We start from the raw sequence: 18351 nt of genomic DNA on the forward strand, positions 1-18351 counted from the left end.
CCATGCTTATGTCGAGTCGGGTAAAACTCCGCCTCAAAGGATTACAGCTCATTCTACTAGGTCAGTTTCTACTTCCTGGGCGTTTAGGAATGAGGCTTCGGTTGATCAGATTTGCAAAGCAGCAACTTGGTCCTCTTTGCATACTTTTACTAAATTCTACCATTTTGATGTGTTTTCTTCTTCTGAAGCAGTTTTTGGTAGAAAAGTACTTCAAGCAGCGGTTTCAGTTTGAATCTTCTGCTTATGTTTTCATTAAACTTTATTTTGGGTGTGGATTATTTTCAGCAGGAATTGGCTGTCTTTTATCCCTCCCTCTCTAGTGACTCTTGCGTGGAAAGATCCACATCTTGGGTAGTCATTATCCCATACGTCACTAGCTCATTGGCTCTTGCTAATTACATGAAAGAAAACATAATTTATGTAAGAACTTACCTGATAAATTCATTTCTTTCATATTAGCAAGAGTCCATGAGGCCCACCCTTTTTGGTGGTTATGATTTTTTTGTATAAAGCACAACTATTCCAATTCCTTATTTTATATGCTTTGGCACTTTTTTTTATCACCCCACTTCTTGGCTATTCGTTAAACTGATTTGTGGGTGTGGTGAGGGGTGTATTTATAGGCATTTTGAGGTTTGGGAAACTTTGCCCCTCCTGGTAGGAATGTATATCCCATACGTCACTAGCTCATGGACTCTTGCTAATATGAAAGAAATGAATTTATCAGGTAAGTTCTTACATAAATTATGTTTTTTAACATTTAAACATGCCTTTCTCTTGTAAGGTGTATCCAGTCCACGGATTCATCCTTTACTTGTGGGATATTCTCCTTCCCTACAGGAAGTGGCAAAGAGAGCACACAGCAGAGCTGTCCATATAGCTCCCCCTCTAGCTCCACCCCCCAGTCATTCTCTTTGATGGCTCTAAGCAAGAGGGCTGTTTCTACACTTGCTAAACGCACAACCATACCAATTGAAGACAGTTGTGCTTTTAAAGACCCTATGGATAAAAAATTAGAGGGTTTACTTAAGAAAATTTTTGTTCAACAAGGTTTTCTTCTCCAACCTATTGCCTGCATTATTCCTGTAACTACTGCGGGTGCTTTCTGGTTTGAGGCGCTGGAAGACTCGCTCCAGACGGAGACCTCATATGAAGAAATTATGGATAGAATTAAGGCTCTAAAGCTAGCTAATTCCTTTATCACTGACGCCGCTTTCCAAATAGCTAAGTTAGCGGCAAAAAATTCAGGTTTCGCCATTTTGGCTCGCAGGGCGCTATGGCTAAAGTCCTGGTCGGCCGATGTGTCGTCTAAATCAAAGCTTCTGAACATTCCTTTCAAAGGAAAAACCCTCTTCGGGCCTGAATTGAAAGAGATTATTTCAGATCACCGGGAGAAAAGCATGCTCTCCCTCAGGGCAAGCCCTTTAAGACAAAGAACAAAGCTAATTTTCGTTCCTTTCGCAATTTCAGGAACGGCCCCGCTTCATCCTCTCCGGCTGCAAAGCAAGAGGGTAACACTTCACAGCCCAAGGCAACCTGGAAACCTTACCAGGGCTGGAATAAGGGTAAACAGGCCAAAAAGCCTGCAGCTGCCACCAAGACAGCATGAAGGGGTAGCCCCCGATCTGGGACCGGATCTAGTAGGGGGCAGACTCTCTCTCTTCACTCAGGCCTGGGCAAGAGATGTACACGATCCTTGGGCATTAGAGATTGTAGCCCAGGGATACCTTCTAGAATTCAAGGACTCTCCTCCAAGGGGAAGGCTCCACATTTCTCGTCTGTCTACAGATCAGACAAAGAAAGAGGCGTTTTTACGCTGTGTATAAGATCTACATACAATGGGAGTGATCCAGCCAGTTCCGATTGCAGAACAAGGACTGGGGTTTTACTCAAACCTGTTTGTGGTTCCCAAAAAAGAAGGAACTTTCAGATCAATCCTGGATCTCAAAATTCTAAACAAATTCCTCAGAGTCCCATCATTCAAGATGGAGACCATTCAGACAATCTTACCAATGATCCAGGAGGGTTAATATATGACTATTGTTGATCTAAAGGATGCGTACCTGCACATTCCTATCTACAAAGATCATCACCAGTTTCTCAGGTTCGCCTTTCTGGACAAGCATTATCAGTTTGTGGCTCTTCCTTTTGGGTTGGCCACTGCTCCCAGAATTTTCACAAAGGTGCTAGGGTCCCTTCTGGCGGTTCTAAGACCGCGGGGCATAGCGGTGGTGCCTTACCTAGACGACATCTTAATTCAGGCGTCGACTTTCCAAAGAGCCAAGTCTCACACGGAAATTGTATTGGCCTTTCTGAGGTCTCACGGGTGGAAGGTGAACATCAAAAAGAGTTCTATCTCCCCCCTCACAAGAGTTCCATTCCTAGGAACCCTAATAGACTCGGTAGAAATGAAAATATTTCTGACGGAGGTCAGAAAGTTAAAAATCTTAACTACTTGCCGAGCTCTTCATTCCATTCCTCGGCCGTCTGTAGCTCAGTGCATGGAGACAATCGGACTTATGGTAGCGGCAATGGACATAGTCCCTTTTGCACGGATACACCTCAGACGACTGCAACTATGCATGCTCAAACAGTGGAATGGGGATTATGCAGATTTGTCTCCTCAAATACAGTTGGACCAGGAGACCAGAGATTCTCTTCTCTGGTGGTTGTCTCAGGATCACCAGTCTCAGGGAATGTGTTTCCGCAGACCAGAGTGGATCATCGTAACGACCGACGCCAGTCTATTGGGCTGGGGTGCAGTCTGGGACTCCCTGAAAGCTCAGGGCTTATGGTCTCGGGAAGAAGCTCTTCTCCCGATAAACATTCTGGAACTGAGGGCGATATTCAACGCTCTTCAGGCATGGCCTCAGCTAGCTGCGGCCAAATTCATCAGATTTCAGTCGGACAACATCACGACTGTAGCTTACATCAACCATCAAGGGGGAACAAGGAGTTCCCTAGCAATGACGGAAGTAACCAAAATAATCAGGTGGGCGGAGGATCACTCCTGCCATCTCTCAGCAATTCACATCCCAGGAGTAGACAACTGGGAGGCGGATTTTCTAAGTAGTCAGACTTTTCACCCGGGGGAGTGGGAACTCCACCCGGAAGTATTTGCCCAGCTGACTCAGCGATGGCGCACTCCAGAGTTGGATCTGATGGCGTCCCGTCAGAACACCAAACTTCCTCTCTACGGGTCCAGGTCCCGGGATCCCAAGGCGATATTGATAGATGCTCTAGCAGCGCCTTGGTCCTTCAATCTGGCTTATGTTTTTCCACCGTTTCCTCTTCTCCCTCGTCTGGTTGCCAGAATCAAGCAGGAGAAGGCTTTGGTGTTTCTGATAGCGCCTGCGTGGCCACGCAGGACTCGGTATGCAGACCTAGTGGACATGTCATCTGTCCCACCATGGACATTGCCAATGAGGCAGGATCTTCTAATACAGGGTCCATTCAAGCATCCAAACCTAAATTCTCTGCGTCTGACTGCTTGGAGATTGAACGCTTAATTCTATCAAAGCGTGGTTTCTCTGCATCAGTTAAAGATACTCTGATTCAGGCTAGAAAGCCTGTCACCAGGAAAATCTACCATAAGATATGGCGGAAATATCTTTGTTGGTGTGAATCCAAGGGTTACTCATGGAGTAAGATTAGGATTCCCAGGATATTGGCTTTCCTCCAAGAAGGATTGGAGAAAGGATTGTCAGCTAGTTCCTTGAAAGGACAGATATCTGCTCTGTCTATCCTTTTACACAAACGTCTGGCAGAGTTACCAGACGTTCAAGCGTTTACTCAGGCTTTAGTCAGAATCAAGCCTGTTTACAAACCAGTGGCTCCGCCATGGAGTCTAAATCTAGTTCTTTCAGTTCTTCAAGGGATTCCATTTGAACCCTTACATTCCATAGATATTAAGTTGATATCTTGGAAAGTTTTGTTTTTGGTAGCCATCTCTTCTGCTCGAAGAGTCTCAGAGTTATCTGCCTTGCAGTGTGATTCACCTTACCTGGTGTTCCGCGCAGATAAGGTAGTTTTGCGTACCAAACCTGGTTTTCTTCCTAAAGTTGTTTCTAACAAGAATATTATCCAGGAAATAGTTGTTCCTTCTCTGTGTCCTAATCCTTCTTCGAAGAAGGAACGTCTGTTACACAATCTTGATGTAGTTCGTGCTTTAAAGTTCTATTTACAAGCAACTAAGGATTTCAGACAAACATCTTCCCTGTTTGTTATCTATTCTGGTAAGAGGAGAGGTCAGAAAGCGACTGCTACCTCTCTTTCCTTTTGGCTGAATTCAATACTTTTGCTTCTTCAGTGGCTATTTTTGAGAGAAAGGTTTTGCAGGCAGTGGTGCCTTCCGTTTAAGGTACCTGTCTTGTTCCCTCCCTTCATCCGTGTCCTAAAGCTTTGGTATTGGTATCCCACAAGTAAAGGATGAATCCGTGGACTGGATACACCTTACAAGAGAAAACAGAATTTATGCTTACCTGATAAATTACTTTCTCTTGTGGTGTATCCAGTCCACGGCCCGCCCTGGCAATTGAGTCAGGTAAAAAATTTTTTGTTTAAACTACAGTCACCACTGCACCCTATGGTTTCTCCTTTTTCTTCCTAACCTTTGGTCGAATGACTGGGGGGTGGAGCTAGAGGGGGAGCTATATGGACAGCTCTGCTGTGTGCTCTCTTTGCCACTTCCTGTAGGGAAGGAGAATATCCCACAAGTAAAGGATGAATCCGTGGACTGGATATACCACAAGAGAAAGTAATTTATCAGGTAAGCATAAATTCTGTTTTCTCTTGTAAGGTGTATCCAGTCCACGGATTCATCCTTTACTTGTGGGATACCAATACCAAAGCTTTAGGACATACCACCCGGCTGATTTTACTGATTATCCGGCTACATTTTAAAGGGATAGTATAGTCAAAATTAAACTTTCATGATTCAGATAGAGCATGCAGTTTTAAGCAACTTTCTAATTTACTCCTATTATCAATTTTTCTTTGTTCTCTTGGTATCATTATTTAAAAAGCTGTAATTTAAGTTTAGAAGCCTGCCCATTTTTGGTTCAGCATCTGGGTAGCGCTGGTCCGCCTCCAAAGCTTACTTTCCAGATTTTTTAAATAAAGATACCAAGAGAAAGAAGAAAAATTGGTAATAGGAGCAAAATAGAAAGTTGCTTAAAATTGCATGCTATATCTGAATCATTAAAGTTTATTTTTAACTAGACAATCGCTTTAAGCTAATATTAAGCTTAAATTAGATAATATTATGGAGTTTTTTAATGTTTGTTGCACAAATTATCATTAAATCAGTTTATGTTAGTTAAATTATGCTATTAAATTGTGCTTTGGATAGCTTAGGTAACATTTATAAATAACACAAAAAGCCTCCAACCAGCTGCTTCATAATGTCACTTGATTTACAAAATTTTGTGTGGAGAACACTGGGTATATAAAATAAAAATATAAGGAATATATTACTGAAAAATTGGGAACAAATAAAATTCTGTACTATTTTGTAGCTGAATATATTAATTGTGTTGTCATAATTTTAGAAATACCCCATATGTATAGGTTTCCAAGTAATATATAGGAAATATAGGCCAAATACTACAAATATAGAACTATTGGTTTAACTCTAAATTTGCTATGCTTAGACTTTAAAGGGACACTGAACCCAAAATGTTTCTTTCATGATTCAGATGCAATTTTAAGCAACTTTCTAATTTACTCCTATTATCACTTTTTCTTCATTCTCTTTCTTTATTTGTAAAGCAAGAATGTAAGTTTAGATGTTGGCCCATTTTTGGTTCTCAACCTGGGTTGTTCTTGCTGATTGGTTTGCTACATTTATCCACCATTGAACAAGTGTTGTGCATTGTGCTGAACCAAAATTTGTCTGGCTCCTTAGCTTAGATGCCTTCTTTTTCAAATAAAGATAGCAAGAGAACGAAGAAAAAATGATAATAGGTGTAAATTAGAAATTTGCTTAAAATTGCATGCTCTATCTGAATCATGAAAGAAAAAATGTGGGTTTAGTATAAAAGCAGTCACTCAATTCAAAACAGCTTCACAAAAGTATATTTTTGGACACCCATTGGAATTTACATAGAAGTATTTTGACACTTTATGGGGTTGATTTATCAAAGGCTTCGCCAGCCTTCGACCCCCTACGACTGCAGGTTCTCACAAGAGAACCTGCAGTCCGTATTTATGAAGCAGCGGTTATCAGACCGCTGCTTTCCTAACCTCTTCCCCACCTCTTAGGTGGCAAATTTCAATCTCCTCGGTCCCGTCCGACTGGGGAGATTGACAGCTGCTGCCCACGCTTAGTTGGCTGTGTGCGGGCAGGGGCGGCATTGCACAAGAGCGCAAAATTGCGTTCTTGTGCAATGCTGATTTCCGGCAGTGGAATTCAGCCCGGCAGAGATTGGCTGCAACAGACAGGGACGCATATGTATGCCCCTTTCCACCGTAGCTTGATAAATCGACCCCTATATGTAAACATTTTAGCACCAAGGACAGAAAATAAAACCTTAATAAAGCTTTATTAAATAAAATGTATATAAAAATATATGTATATTTTTAATAATTTTTTACATATAAATTCACTGGGACAGAAACAATCGCCTAGATTACGAGTTTTGTTGGTAAAGACCTGCGGTGCTAACGAGGCTTTTTTTTCCAGCGCACCCTTAAGCCAACGCTGGTATTACGAGTTTTCTGAATGGCTGCGTTAGCCTCAGAAAAGTGAGCGTTGAGCCAAATTTAGCTCCACTTCAACCCGCAATACCAGCGTTGCTTACGCTAGCGGTAAGCTGGCTAAAACGTGCTTGTGCACGATTTCCCCATAGGATACAATGGGGCTGAGCGGGCTGAAAATAAACCTAACACCTGCAAAAAAGCAGCGTTCAGCTCCTAATGCAGCCCCATTGTTTCCTATGGGGAAACACTTTCTAAGTCTACACCTAACACCCTAACATGAACCCCGAGTCTAAACACCCCTAACCTTACATTTATTAATACCTAATCTGCAGTCCCCGCTATTGCTGACACCTGCATTATACTATTAACCCCTAATCTTCCGCTCTGGAAACCGCCGCAACCTACATTATAGCTATGAACCCCTAATCTGCTGCCCCTAACATCGCGACACTTACATTATAGTTATTAACCCCTAATCTGCCCCCCCCAACGTCGCCGCCACCTACCTACACTTATTAACCCCTAATCTGCCGACCGGACATCGCCGCCACTATAATAAATGTATTAACCCCTAAACTGCCGCACTCCTGCCTCGCAAACACTATAATAAATTGTATTAACCCCTAATCTGCCCTCCCTAACATCGACACCACCTACCTACAATTATTAACCCCTAATCTCCCGCCCCCAACGTCACCGCTACTATAATAAAGTTATTAACCCCTAAACCTAAGTCTCACCCTAACACCCCCTAAGTTAAATATAATTTAAATAAAACGAACTAAAATTAATATCATTAAATAAATTAATCCTATTTAAATCTAAATACTTACCTATAAAATAAACCCTAAAATATCTACAATATAACTAATAGTTACATTGTAGCTATTTTAGGATTAATATTTATTTTACAGGCAACTTTGTATTTATTTTAACTAGGTAGAATAGTTATTAAATAGTTATTAACTATTTAATAGCTACTTAGTTAAAATAATTACAAAATTACCTGAAAAATAAATCCTAACCTAAGTTACAAATACACCTAACACTACACTATCAATAAATTAATTAAATGAATTAAATACAATTATCTAAAATAAAATACAATTAAATAAACTAAACTATAATACAAAAAACAAACACTACATTACAAAAAATAAAAAAATATTACAAGAATTTTAATCTAATTACACCTAATCTAAGCCCCCTAATTAAATAAAAAAGCCCCCCAAAATAATAAAATTCCCTACCCTAAACTAAATTACAAAGTAATCAGCTCTTTTACCAGCCCTTAAAAGGGCTTTTTGCGGGGCATTGCCCCAAAGTAATCAGCTCTTTTACCAGCCCTTAAAAGGGCTTTTTGCGGGGCATTGCCCCAAAGTAATCAGCTCTTTTACCTGTAAAATACAATCCCCCCCAACATTACAACCCACCACCCACACACCCCTACTCTAAAACCCACCCGATTCCCCCCTTAAAAAAACCTAACACTACCCCCCTGAAGATCACCCTACCTTGAGACGTCTTCAGCCAGCCAGCCCCCGATGGGACAGAAGAGGACATCCAGACCAGCAGACATCTTCATCCAGGCGGCATCTTCTATCCTCATCCTTCTGGAGCGGAGCAGAGCCATTTTCTATCCAGCCGACGCGGAGCCATCCTCTTCTTCCGATGTCCTAAGGCAGAATGAAGGTTCCTTTAAAAGACGTCATCCAAGATGGTATCCCTCGAATTCCGATTGGCTGATAGGATTCTATCAGCCAATCGGAATTAAGGTAGTAAAAATCCGATTGGTTGATGCAATCAGCCAATCGGATTGAACTTAAATACGATTGGCTGATTGAATGAGCCAATAGAATGTGAGGTAAATTCTATTGGCTCATCCAATCAGCCAATCGTATTGAAGTTCAGTCCGATTGGCTGATTGCATCAACCAATCGGATTTTTCCTACCTTAATTCCGCGTCGGCTGGATAGAAGATGGATCCGCTCCGGAAGGATGAAGATAGAAGATGCCGCCTGGATGAAGATGTCTGCCGGTCCGTATGTCCTCTTCTGCCTGGATAGGATGAAGACTTCTGCCGCTCCGGATGTCCTCTTCTGTCCCATCGGTGGCCGGCTGGCTGAAGACATCTCAAGGTAGGGTGATCTTCAGGGGGGTAGTGTTAGGTTTTTTTAAGGGGCGATCGGGTGGGTTTTAGAGTAGGGGTGTTGTGGGTGGTGGGTTGTAATGTTGGGGGGGGATTGTATTTTATTTTACAGGTAAAAGAGCTGATTACTTTGGGGCAATGCCCCGCAAACAGCCCTTTTAAGGGCTGGTAAAAGAGCTGATTACTTTGTAATTTAGTTTAGGGTAGGGAATTTTATTATTTTGGGAGGCTTTTTTATTTTATTAGGGGGCTTAAATTAGGTGTAATTAGATTAAAATTCTTGTAATATTTTTTTATTTTTTTGTAATGTAGTGTTTGTTTGTTTTTGTATTATAGTTTAGTTTATTTAACTGTATTTTATTTTAGATAATTGTATTTAATTTATTTAATTAATTTATTGATAGTGTAGTGTTAGGTGTATTTTTAACTTAGGTTAGGATTTATTTTTCAGGTAATTTTGTAATTATTTTAACTAGGTAGCTATTAAATAGTTAATAACTATTTAATAACTATTCTACCTAGTTAAAATAAATACAAAGTTGCCTGTAAAATAAATATTAATCCTAAAATAGCTACAATGTAACTATTATTTATATTGTAGCTATTTTAGGGTTTATTTTATAGGTAAGTATTTAGATTTAAATAGGATTAATTTATTTAATTATATTAATTTTAGTTAGTTTTATTTAAATGATATTTAACTTAGGGGGGTATTAGGGTTAGACTTAGGTTTAGGGGTTAATAACTTTATTATAGTAGCGGCGACGTTGGAGGCGGGAGATTAGGGGTTAATAATTGTGGGTCGTGGCGTCGATGTAAGGGATGGCAGATTAGGGGTTAATACAATTTATTATAGTGTTTGCGAGGCGAGAGTGCGGCGGTTTAGGGGTTAATACATTTATTATTGTGGCGGCGATGTCCGGTCGGCAGATTAGGGGTTAATAAGTGTTGGTAGGTGGCGGCGACGTTTGGGGGGGACAGATTAGGGGTTAATAAATATAATGTAGGTGTCGGCGATGTTAGGAGCAGCAGATTAGGGGTTCATAGCTATAATGTAGGTTGTGGCGGTGTCCGGTCGGCAGATTAGGGGTTACATTTTTTTATTATAGGGTTTGCGATGTGGGGGGCCTCGGTTTAGGGGTTCATATGTAGTTTTTGGGTGTTAGTGTACTTTTAGCACTGTAGTTAAGAGCTTTATGTTCCGGCGTTAGCCCATAAAACTCTTAACTACTGACTTTTTTATGCAGTTGTAGTCTTGGAGGTAGAGGCTGTACTGCTCACTTCTTCCAAGACTCGTAATACCAGAGTTAGGCAAATCCCATTAAAAAGATAGGATACGCAATTGACATAAAGGGATTTGCGTTAGTCTCGAGTCGCGGAAGAAAAGTGAGCGGTGAGCCTCTACCTGCAAAACTTGTAATACCAGCGTTAGATAAAAAGCAGCGTTAGGACCCCCTAACGCTGCTTTTTAAGGCTAACGCAGAACTCGTAATCTAGGCAAATGTTTTGTCATGTTTGTCTTGTGATCACTGTGACTGACTGTCACAGTTGTCATATGGCCATGGGGCAGTTTTTTTGGGCACTCGAATCCACATTACAAGTGGAGCGGTGTTTAAATTATCATGAATTTGTTTGCCCAAATTTGCATTCATTTACTCTCCCCATATTTTCTATGGGTGGCGTAAAACATAAATGTGCACTTGTAAGTTTAAAGTAAATACGAATGCATTTTATGCTTAAACTTTTTACTCAGCTTTAAAGTTTGCGGTCAAGAGTTTGGGCTGAGAAAAAAAGTTGCACTAAACACAAAAAAAAAAAAAGGTAATGAAGTTTTTCTCCCTAAACTAAACTAACTTTCCCCTCACAAAAATACAATTTATGGATAAACCCCAAAAGTTTGTACTCACCAACTTGAATTTGGCTCCTTAGGGGGGGCAGCGACGGGTCCATGGCGGTGTTCCTCTTCTGACTTCATCCAAGGCATGGGTCCTCTGGGACTGCCCTCTTCTTCCATCCAATGCTTCTTCATGCTGTCACCACAGCACACTGACGATTGAATGCAAGATTCCCCCTTATATAGGGGTTCCCAGCTTTTTCTATTGGCTCATTTTAATTGGAATTCCAAAATAAGCCAATAAATATGCAAGGGCACCCCTTTCTAAGGGGGAACCTTGCATTTAATCGTCAGTGAGCTACGTTACAGCATGAAGAAGCATTGGATGGAAGAAAAGAAGAGGACAGACGCAGAGGACCACCGCTGCCCACCCAAGAAGCTGGATTCAAGTTGGTGAGTACAAACTTGTGGAGTTTAGACATTTTTTTGGGGGGGATAGTTTTATTATAGGTTTTTTAGGGGGTGTTAAATTTAAAAGCGCTATATAACTTAGGCCCTTTTCAGGGCATTTTTTTAGGAGATGTTTTTTAAGATTAGGTTTTTTATAGGATATTTTTTTAAATGCAAAAGAGCTAAATCACTTAGGCCCTTTTCAAGACATTTTTTAATGATTTTTAGGAATTATTATTATTATTATTTTTAGTATTATTATTTTTAAATGCAAAAGAGCTATATCACTTATGCCCTTTTCATGTCTATTTGTTAGTATAGGTTTTTTAAGCTTAGGTTTCTTTTAGGATAGTTTTTTTTTTTTTTTTTTTTAATGCAAAAGAGCTCAATCACTTATGCCCCTTTCAGGGCATTTTTTATCTTAGCTTTTTCTTTGGGATAGGGTTTTTTAGATTAGGATTTTTTTAAAGATTTTTTTTGTTATTTCTTTTTTGGGGGTAGGGGGGTTACTTTGGTTTTAGTATAGGGTTGTTTTTTTGCAAAAAAAGCTATGATTTCTTTAACTAGGGCACTGCAGAACAAATGCTCTTTGCATGACAAAGTAGTTTTTTTAAGGAGGGGGGTTAAGTGGACTAGTGTTTTTTTTATTTTTGGTAAAAAAAATTCTTGTAATGGTCGTGTTTTTTTTAGGGTTGGGGTAGTTTGAGATGGGAGGTTGTGGTGGTTAGGGGGTTAATAGGCTAGGGCAATGTTTCCCAAATCCAGTCCTCAGGACCCTTACTCAGGCCAGATATTCATTATATCTTAACTAGAGCACAGGTGAAACAATCAGCCTGAGTAAGGGTCCTGAGGACTGGGTTTGGGAAACACTGGGTAAGGGGGTAGTTTGCAATGGTGGGTTATGGCAGTGTAGGGTTTAATAGTGTTGCGGTGTTAAGAGTAGGGGGATATGGCAGTTAAGGGGTTATTAGAGTAAGGGGCTTATTGCGATGGGGTTTAACACGCAAGTATAGGGGTTAGGTTTGTAAACATTGCTGCTCCATTTAATTTAAGGGGGTGAATATGATATTGCAAATACAGTATCCTCTTATTAAATTTTTGCACACGTCCGGTTTCTTGTGAGCCCAAAATGTTTAATTTAAACTTGTAATACCAGTGTCAGACACGCACAAAAAGTTAACTTCTTCGAGCCGGAGCTGTAATTACCGCTTCACTTGTAATCTCGCCCTATATCGGTTAACATATTCAGATGATGCTGAGAGCACAAACTGCTGACTTTCTTTAGACAAATTGGTATGGATTCTGATTAACTTTAACTCCTGCTGATACTGCAAAAAAATAAAGAATATCCCGACAAAATGATTGGACATTGAGCTCACTTAGTAATGGCCACAGGGGTTTTAAATAAAGTAATGTAGTGCTCTTTCTGTGGTCATACAAAGGCGTAATTACCGCTTACATTGCAAAGTTCAAAGTACTACAACAAATCTTTTTTGAGTTTAGTGGCCATTTAATGAATGTTTCAGAACAATACAAAGTCTTTAAATTGAATGTGAGGTTTAACTGCTTAATAAACAATGACAGAATTCTGCCGACATGGAACAATTGATCAACCTGTGTCCTTAAGGGGTTAAAGTGAAAAGAAAGAAAAAAAAACTAAAAGGCTGATACTGACAACCTCATTTTGTGTCTAAAAAAATCCTTGAAATTATCACAAAATGCAATAGGTTTATATCATAAAGGGATCTATTTCAGTCAGTTAGAAGTACAGTGGGGCAAAAAAGTATTTAGTCTGCCACCAATTGTGCAAGTTCTCCCACTTAAGAAGATGAGAGAGGCCTGTAATTTTCATCATAGGTATACCTCAACTATGAGAGACAAAATGTGGAAACAAATCCAGACAATCATATTGTCTGATTTGGAAAGAATTTATTTGCAAATTATGGTGGAAAATAAGTATTTGGTCAATATCAAAAGTTCATCTCAATACTTTGTTATATATCCTTTGTTGGCAATGACAGAGGTCAAACATTTTCTGTAAGTCTTCACAAGGTTGTCACACACTGTTGCTGGTATGTTGGCCTATTCCTGCATGCAGATCTCCTCTAGAGCAGTGATGTTTTGGGGCTGTCGCTGGGCAACACAGACTTTCAACTCCCTCCAAAGGTTTTCTATGGGGTTGAGATCTGAAGACTGGCTAGGCCACTCCAGGACCTTGAAATGCTTCTTACGAAGCCACTCCTTCGTTGCCCGGGCAGTGTGTTTGGGATCATTGTCATGCTGAAAGACCCAGCCACGTTTCATCTTCAATGCCCTTGCTGATGGAAGGAGGTTTGCACTCAAAATCTCACGATACATGGCCCCATTCATTCTTTCATGTACGTCCTGTTCCCTTTGCAGAGAAACAGCCCCAAAGCATAATGTTGCCACCCCCATGCTTCACAGTAGGTATGGTTGCAACTCAGCATTCTCTCTCCTCCAAACACGATGAGTTGTGTTTCTACCAAACAGTTCTACTTTGGTTTCATCTGACCATATGACATTCTCCCAATCCGCTTCTGAATCATCCAAATCATCATCTGAGTCCCTGGCTGCGTAGTGTGTTACTGATGGTAGCCTTTGTTACGTTGGTCCCAGCTCTCTGCAGGTCATTCACTTGGTCCCCCCGTATGGTTCTGGGATGTTTGCTCACCATTCTTGTGATCATTTTGACCCCACAGGGTGAGATCTTGCGTGGAGCCCTAGATCTAGGGAGATTATCAGTGGTCTTGTATGTCTTCCATTTTCTAATTATTGCTCCCACAGTTGATTTCTTCACACCAAGCTGCTTGCCTATTGCAGATTCAGTCTTCCCAGGCTGGTGCAGGTCTACAATTTTGTTTCTGGTGTCCTTCGACAGCTCTTTGGTCTTCACCATAGTGGAGTTTGGAGTGTGACTGTTTGAGGTTGTGGACAGGTGTCTTTTATACTGATAACAAGTTTAAACAGGTGCCATTAATACAGGTAATGAGTGGAGGACAGAGGAGCCTCTTAAAGAAGAAGATACAGGTCTATGAGAGCCAGAAATCTTGCTTGTTTGTAGGTGACCAAATACTTATTTTCCACCATAATATGCAAATAAATTCTTTCCAAATCAGACAATGTGATTGTCTGGATTTGTTTCCACATTTTGTCTCTCATAGTTGAGGTATACCTATGATGAAAATTACAGGCCTCTCTCATCTTCTTAAGTGGGAGAACTTGCACAATTGGTGGCTGACTAAATACTTTTTTGCCCCACTGTATAAAGTGCATCACATGGTATGCAGAAATTCAAATCCTTCTGTAAACTCTGTCACCTCATGGTTTTTAGTTCATAGTATCAACCAATACTTTTCATTCATTTTTGTACTTTTGCATTTCAGCAGCTTTTCTTTTTAAATTATACAATATATGAATCATAATGTTTAATTTTTTGACTTTCATATCCCTTTAACATCTTGAAAATGTATTTTATTTTGTCATTTTTTTGGAAACCGTAAAGAATGATAAATAACAATATTAAAGTGGTAACATATTATTAAAAACATCTCTCATTAAAACTTTATTTTGTCTTTTTTTAAACACAGTTACCAAAAAAGCTTGTGAAAAAGTATGACTGGATTAATTTGTGGCAGTTTTGGTATAACTGTGGAAACAAAAATACATGGGTCAGAATCCAAGAATATTTAGAGCTACTAAAGAAAAGGGTATGTAAATTTGTTTTTTTTTTATGTCAATTGTTTTTCTAAAGAATTAAAAAGAATAATTTAAACATATTAATTAAACATTAGGCAGGTTCATCTAGTCATTTTTATTTTAAATCTGTATTACGTTAACAAACAAAATACATTTATATACCAAAAAATAGAAAGGAACAGTCTACGCCAACATTTTTATTGTTTAAAAAGATAGATAATCCCTTTATTACCCATTCCCCAATTTTGCATAACCAACACAGTTATATTAATACACTTTTACCTCTGTGATTACCTTGTATCTAAGCCTCTGCAGACTGCCCCCTTATCTCAGTTCTTTTGACAGACTTGCATTTTAGCCAATCAGTGCTGACTTCTAGGTAACTCCACAATCGTGAGCACAATGTTTTATATATAGCACACATGAACTAACACCCTCTTAATTGTGAAAAATGTAAAAATGCATTCAGATAAGAGGCGGCCTTCAATAAATTAGCATATGAGCCTACCTAGGTTTAGCTTTCAGCTAAGAATACCATGAGAACAAAGCAAAATTGTTAATAAAAGTAAATTGGAAAGTTGTTTAAAATGACATGCCCTATCTGAATCAGTTTATTTTTGGCTAGACTGTCCCTTTAATGCATTACCAATTGAAAAAGTACAACAATATGCTACAGAAATGGAAATAAAGATATGTTTCAACACAAGGTGATGGTACAAATTTTGTTTTTTGTTTGTAACAAAACTCAGACAAACAAAGCTTACATGACATTTGAAGTACATGATGGACATATAGGGCTAGATTACAAGTGGAGGCTAATTTATCAGGCGCCCATAAACGGGCAAGATGGATTAATTACAGTATCAGGAAATCCTAGGAGAAAACATCACGCTGTTTGTGAGGAAGCTGAAGCTTGGGTGTCATTGGACCTTTCAACAGGACAATGATCCCAAGCATACTTCAAATTCCACCAAGGCTTGGTTACAAAAGAAGTCCTGGAAGATTCTACAGTGGCCATCACAGTCACCTGACTTGAACCCCATAGAAAATCTCGTGTGGGATTTGAAGAAGGTGGTTGCAGCATGCAAACCCAAGAATATTACTTAACTGGAGGCCATTGCTTATGAAGAATGGGCTAAGATTCCTCAGGAACGCTGCCAGAGCTGTTGTCTGGATATGCATCTCATTTGCAGAAAGTCATAACGGCAAAAGGGTGCTCTACTAAGTACTAAAGATGCTTGCCATGAAGGGGTTGAATCATTTTGAGACTGCAGAATTCATTAATAGTTGCATTTTCAGTTGAATTTGGGGAAACCACTTAAAGCATTGGTTGTGTTGAGCTATTTTGATTGCTTTTGTTTGATTTGTTCATTGCAAATAGCTTAAAGTCTGTAAATTTCGACAATAAACTTGATTTGCAATAGGGGTTGGAGAATTTTGATTACAACTGTCAATCAAAGGTTTATTCTCAATAAATAGCTGATATTGTATAGTTAATTACCCCCCCAGTAATCAAACACATTGCCCATGTTATTTTCCCAGGAACAAATACTACTCATTTTGGACAATTAAGCAGGCACTTGTAATGGACCAAAATCAGTTTGTATATTTGAATATCCCCTCTTCTTAGACTTGTGCACAGAGTTCTCAAAATGGATTTAGGGAATTTCCAAGAGGTCATCAAACAGAGAATTGTAGTATTTTTGGGATGTCATACCGACATAAGGTCAAAATACGACACCACAGAATTTCCTGAATAAAGATTGCCCACATATTGAAGATAGGAATCTCGCCATAGCTGTGAATGCAGATCAACTGTTCCATAAGAGGCCTTGAATAAAATGTATCAAAGATGGAGGAGCCATCAAAGTTTTAACAGTATCACTGGCGATAAAAAATGAGGGGCATTGTTGGGGAAGGATTCACAAAAACTCATCTAGACCAAAATGTGACAATAGGAGGCCTGCTCAACATCTAGTAGGCTCCAAATCAGGACCACAAGCTATGACAAGATAGTATAGCCATCTCATAATAAAGCTTTATATTTGGAACAGACACCCCACCCAAAGTGTTTCAGAGAGAGCATAGGTTTACATGCAATCTAATATTGTTTCTGATATACTGATTAATAAGAGTCTCCAATAGGGGAATGAGGACTTTAGCTGGTAAACAAATAAGTAAGTCACTTTCGGAAACGCACTCATTTTAACTTCAGCAACTTTACCCAGCTACAAGACTTCAGAAAAGTTCTATTACGAAAACAGTGGCAAGTATATTACTATAATTACGATAATTCTCTGTGTAGACCACCAGAACTAAAAAGTGTCATTTCTTGACTGCAGCAGTTGATCAGGGAATAAGCTGTTTTAGTAATATTGTCTTTTTTAATTTGTTTACAAATTAGCACAAAGAGATAAATTCAGTCTGGGAAAGAGGATCAGGCTGTGTAAGAAACAGTCAGATTGTCTGCAAATAATGCTATTTTTTGTAGGTGCCAGATTTGGGCACAGTGCCTAATAGTCTTAGACAAAGGTTCAACAACTAAAGGGCCATTCTTAATTTTCTAACTCTAGCAAAAGGGTGAGAATACAAAGCTCCAGCCACTGTCTAAACCTAAGACCAAAGGCCTGCAACCTCCATCATATAAATATACCTCACCCTATCCATCTCATTTTCAGCATCAAGGGACAGGGTGAGGAGTGAGACATTTATTGAAGGCACCCTCAGACCTCTCATGATTTTACAACATCCCTTCCTCTCCCTTCACTCAGACATCTGTAAGACTTTCTGTCCTCTAAACCATCCTGTGTTTTAAAATTTAATCTGTAAATTCCATTACATTGATCAGTATTGCTTCAGACATGAGGAAGAGAGGAATCTTTCGAAAGCTTGTCTACTTGTAAATGTATAGTTAGTCCAATAAAAAGGCATCATTGCTTAAAGGGATACTAAATCCATTTTTTTCATGATTCAGATAGAGAATGCAATTTTAAGCAACTTTCTAATTTACTCTTATTATCAATTTTTATTCGTTCTCTTGCTATCTTTATTTGAAAAAGAAGGCATCTAAGCTTAGGAGCTAGCCAATTTTGCCAATTTTGGTTCAGTCCCTGGGCAGCATTTATCCACCAATCAGCAAGAACAACCGAGGTTGTGAACCAAAAATGGGTCGGCTTCTAAACTTACATTCTTGCTTTTCAAATAAAGATAGGAAGAGAATGAAGATGTGATAATAGTAGTAAATTAGAAAGTTGCTTAAAATGGCATGCTCTGTCTGAATCATGAAAGATACTTTTTGGGTTCAGTGTCCCTTTAATACAATACCCCTTGTTATTTTTTGTGTCTGGCAGCATTGGACTAAAACATGTAGCCAAGACCTTAGCATATAGTTTTATATCAATATTAATCAGAGAGATTGGGCGATGACTTTCACAAAGATAAGGGTCCTTTCCAGCTTTAGGAATCACAGGTACGGAGGCCTCCATTAAGTCTAAAATAATCT

The 18351-nt window shown here is 39.3% G+C and overlaps 1 protein-coding gene across 2 annotated transcripts in view; it reads left to right on the top strand.

The window, feature by feature from the left end:
* OTULIN (OTU deubiquitinase with linear linkage specificity) overlaps positions 1-18351 on the top strand; it is a 301396-nt gene that overhangs the window by 176088 nt on the left and 106957 nt on the right. For both annotated transcript variants that reach the window (XM_053714574.1, XM_053714573.1), the window contains exon 7: positions 14741-14860. In XM_053714574.1, the coding sequence (XP_053570549.1) occupies positions 14741-14860 (120 nt within the window). The remainder of the gene's footprint in view (positions 1-14740; positions 14861-18351) is intronic.

Source organism: Bombina bombina, chromosome 5 (genome assembly GCF_027579735.1).
Source record: "Bombina bombina isolate aBomBom1 chromosome 5, aBomBom1.pri, whole genome shotgun sequence".
Classification (NCBI taxonomy): Eukaryota; Metazoa; Chordata; class Amphibia; order Anura; family Bombinatoridae; genus Bombina; species Bombina bombina.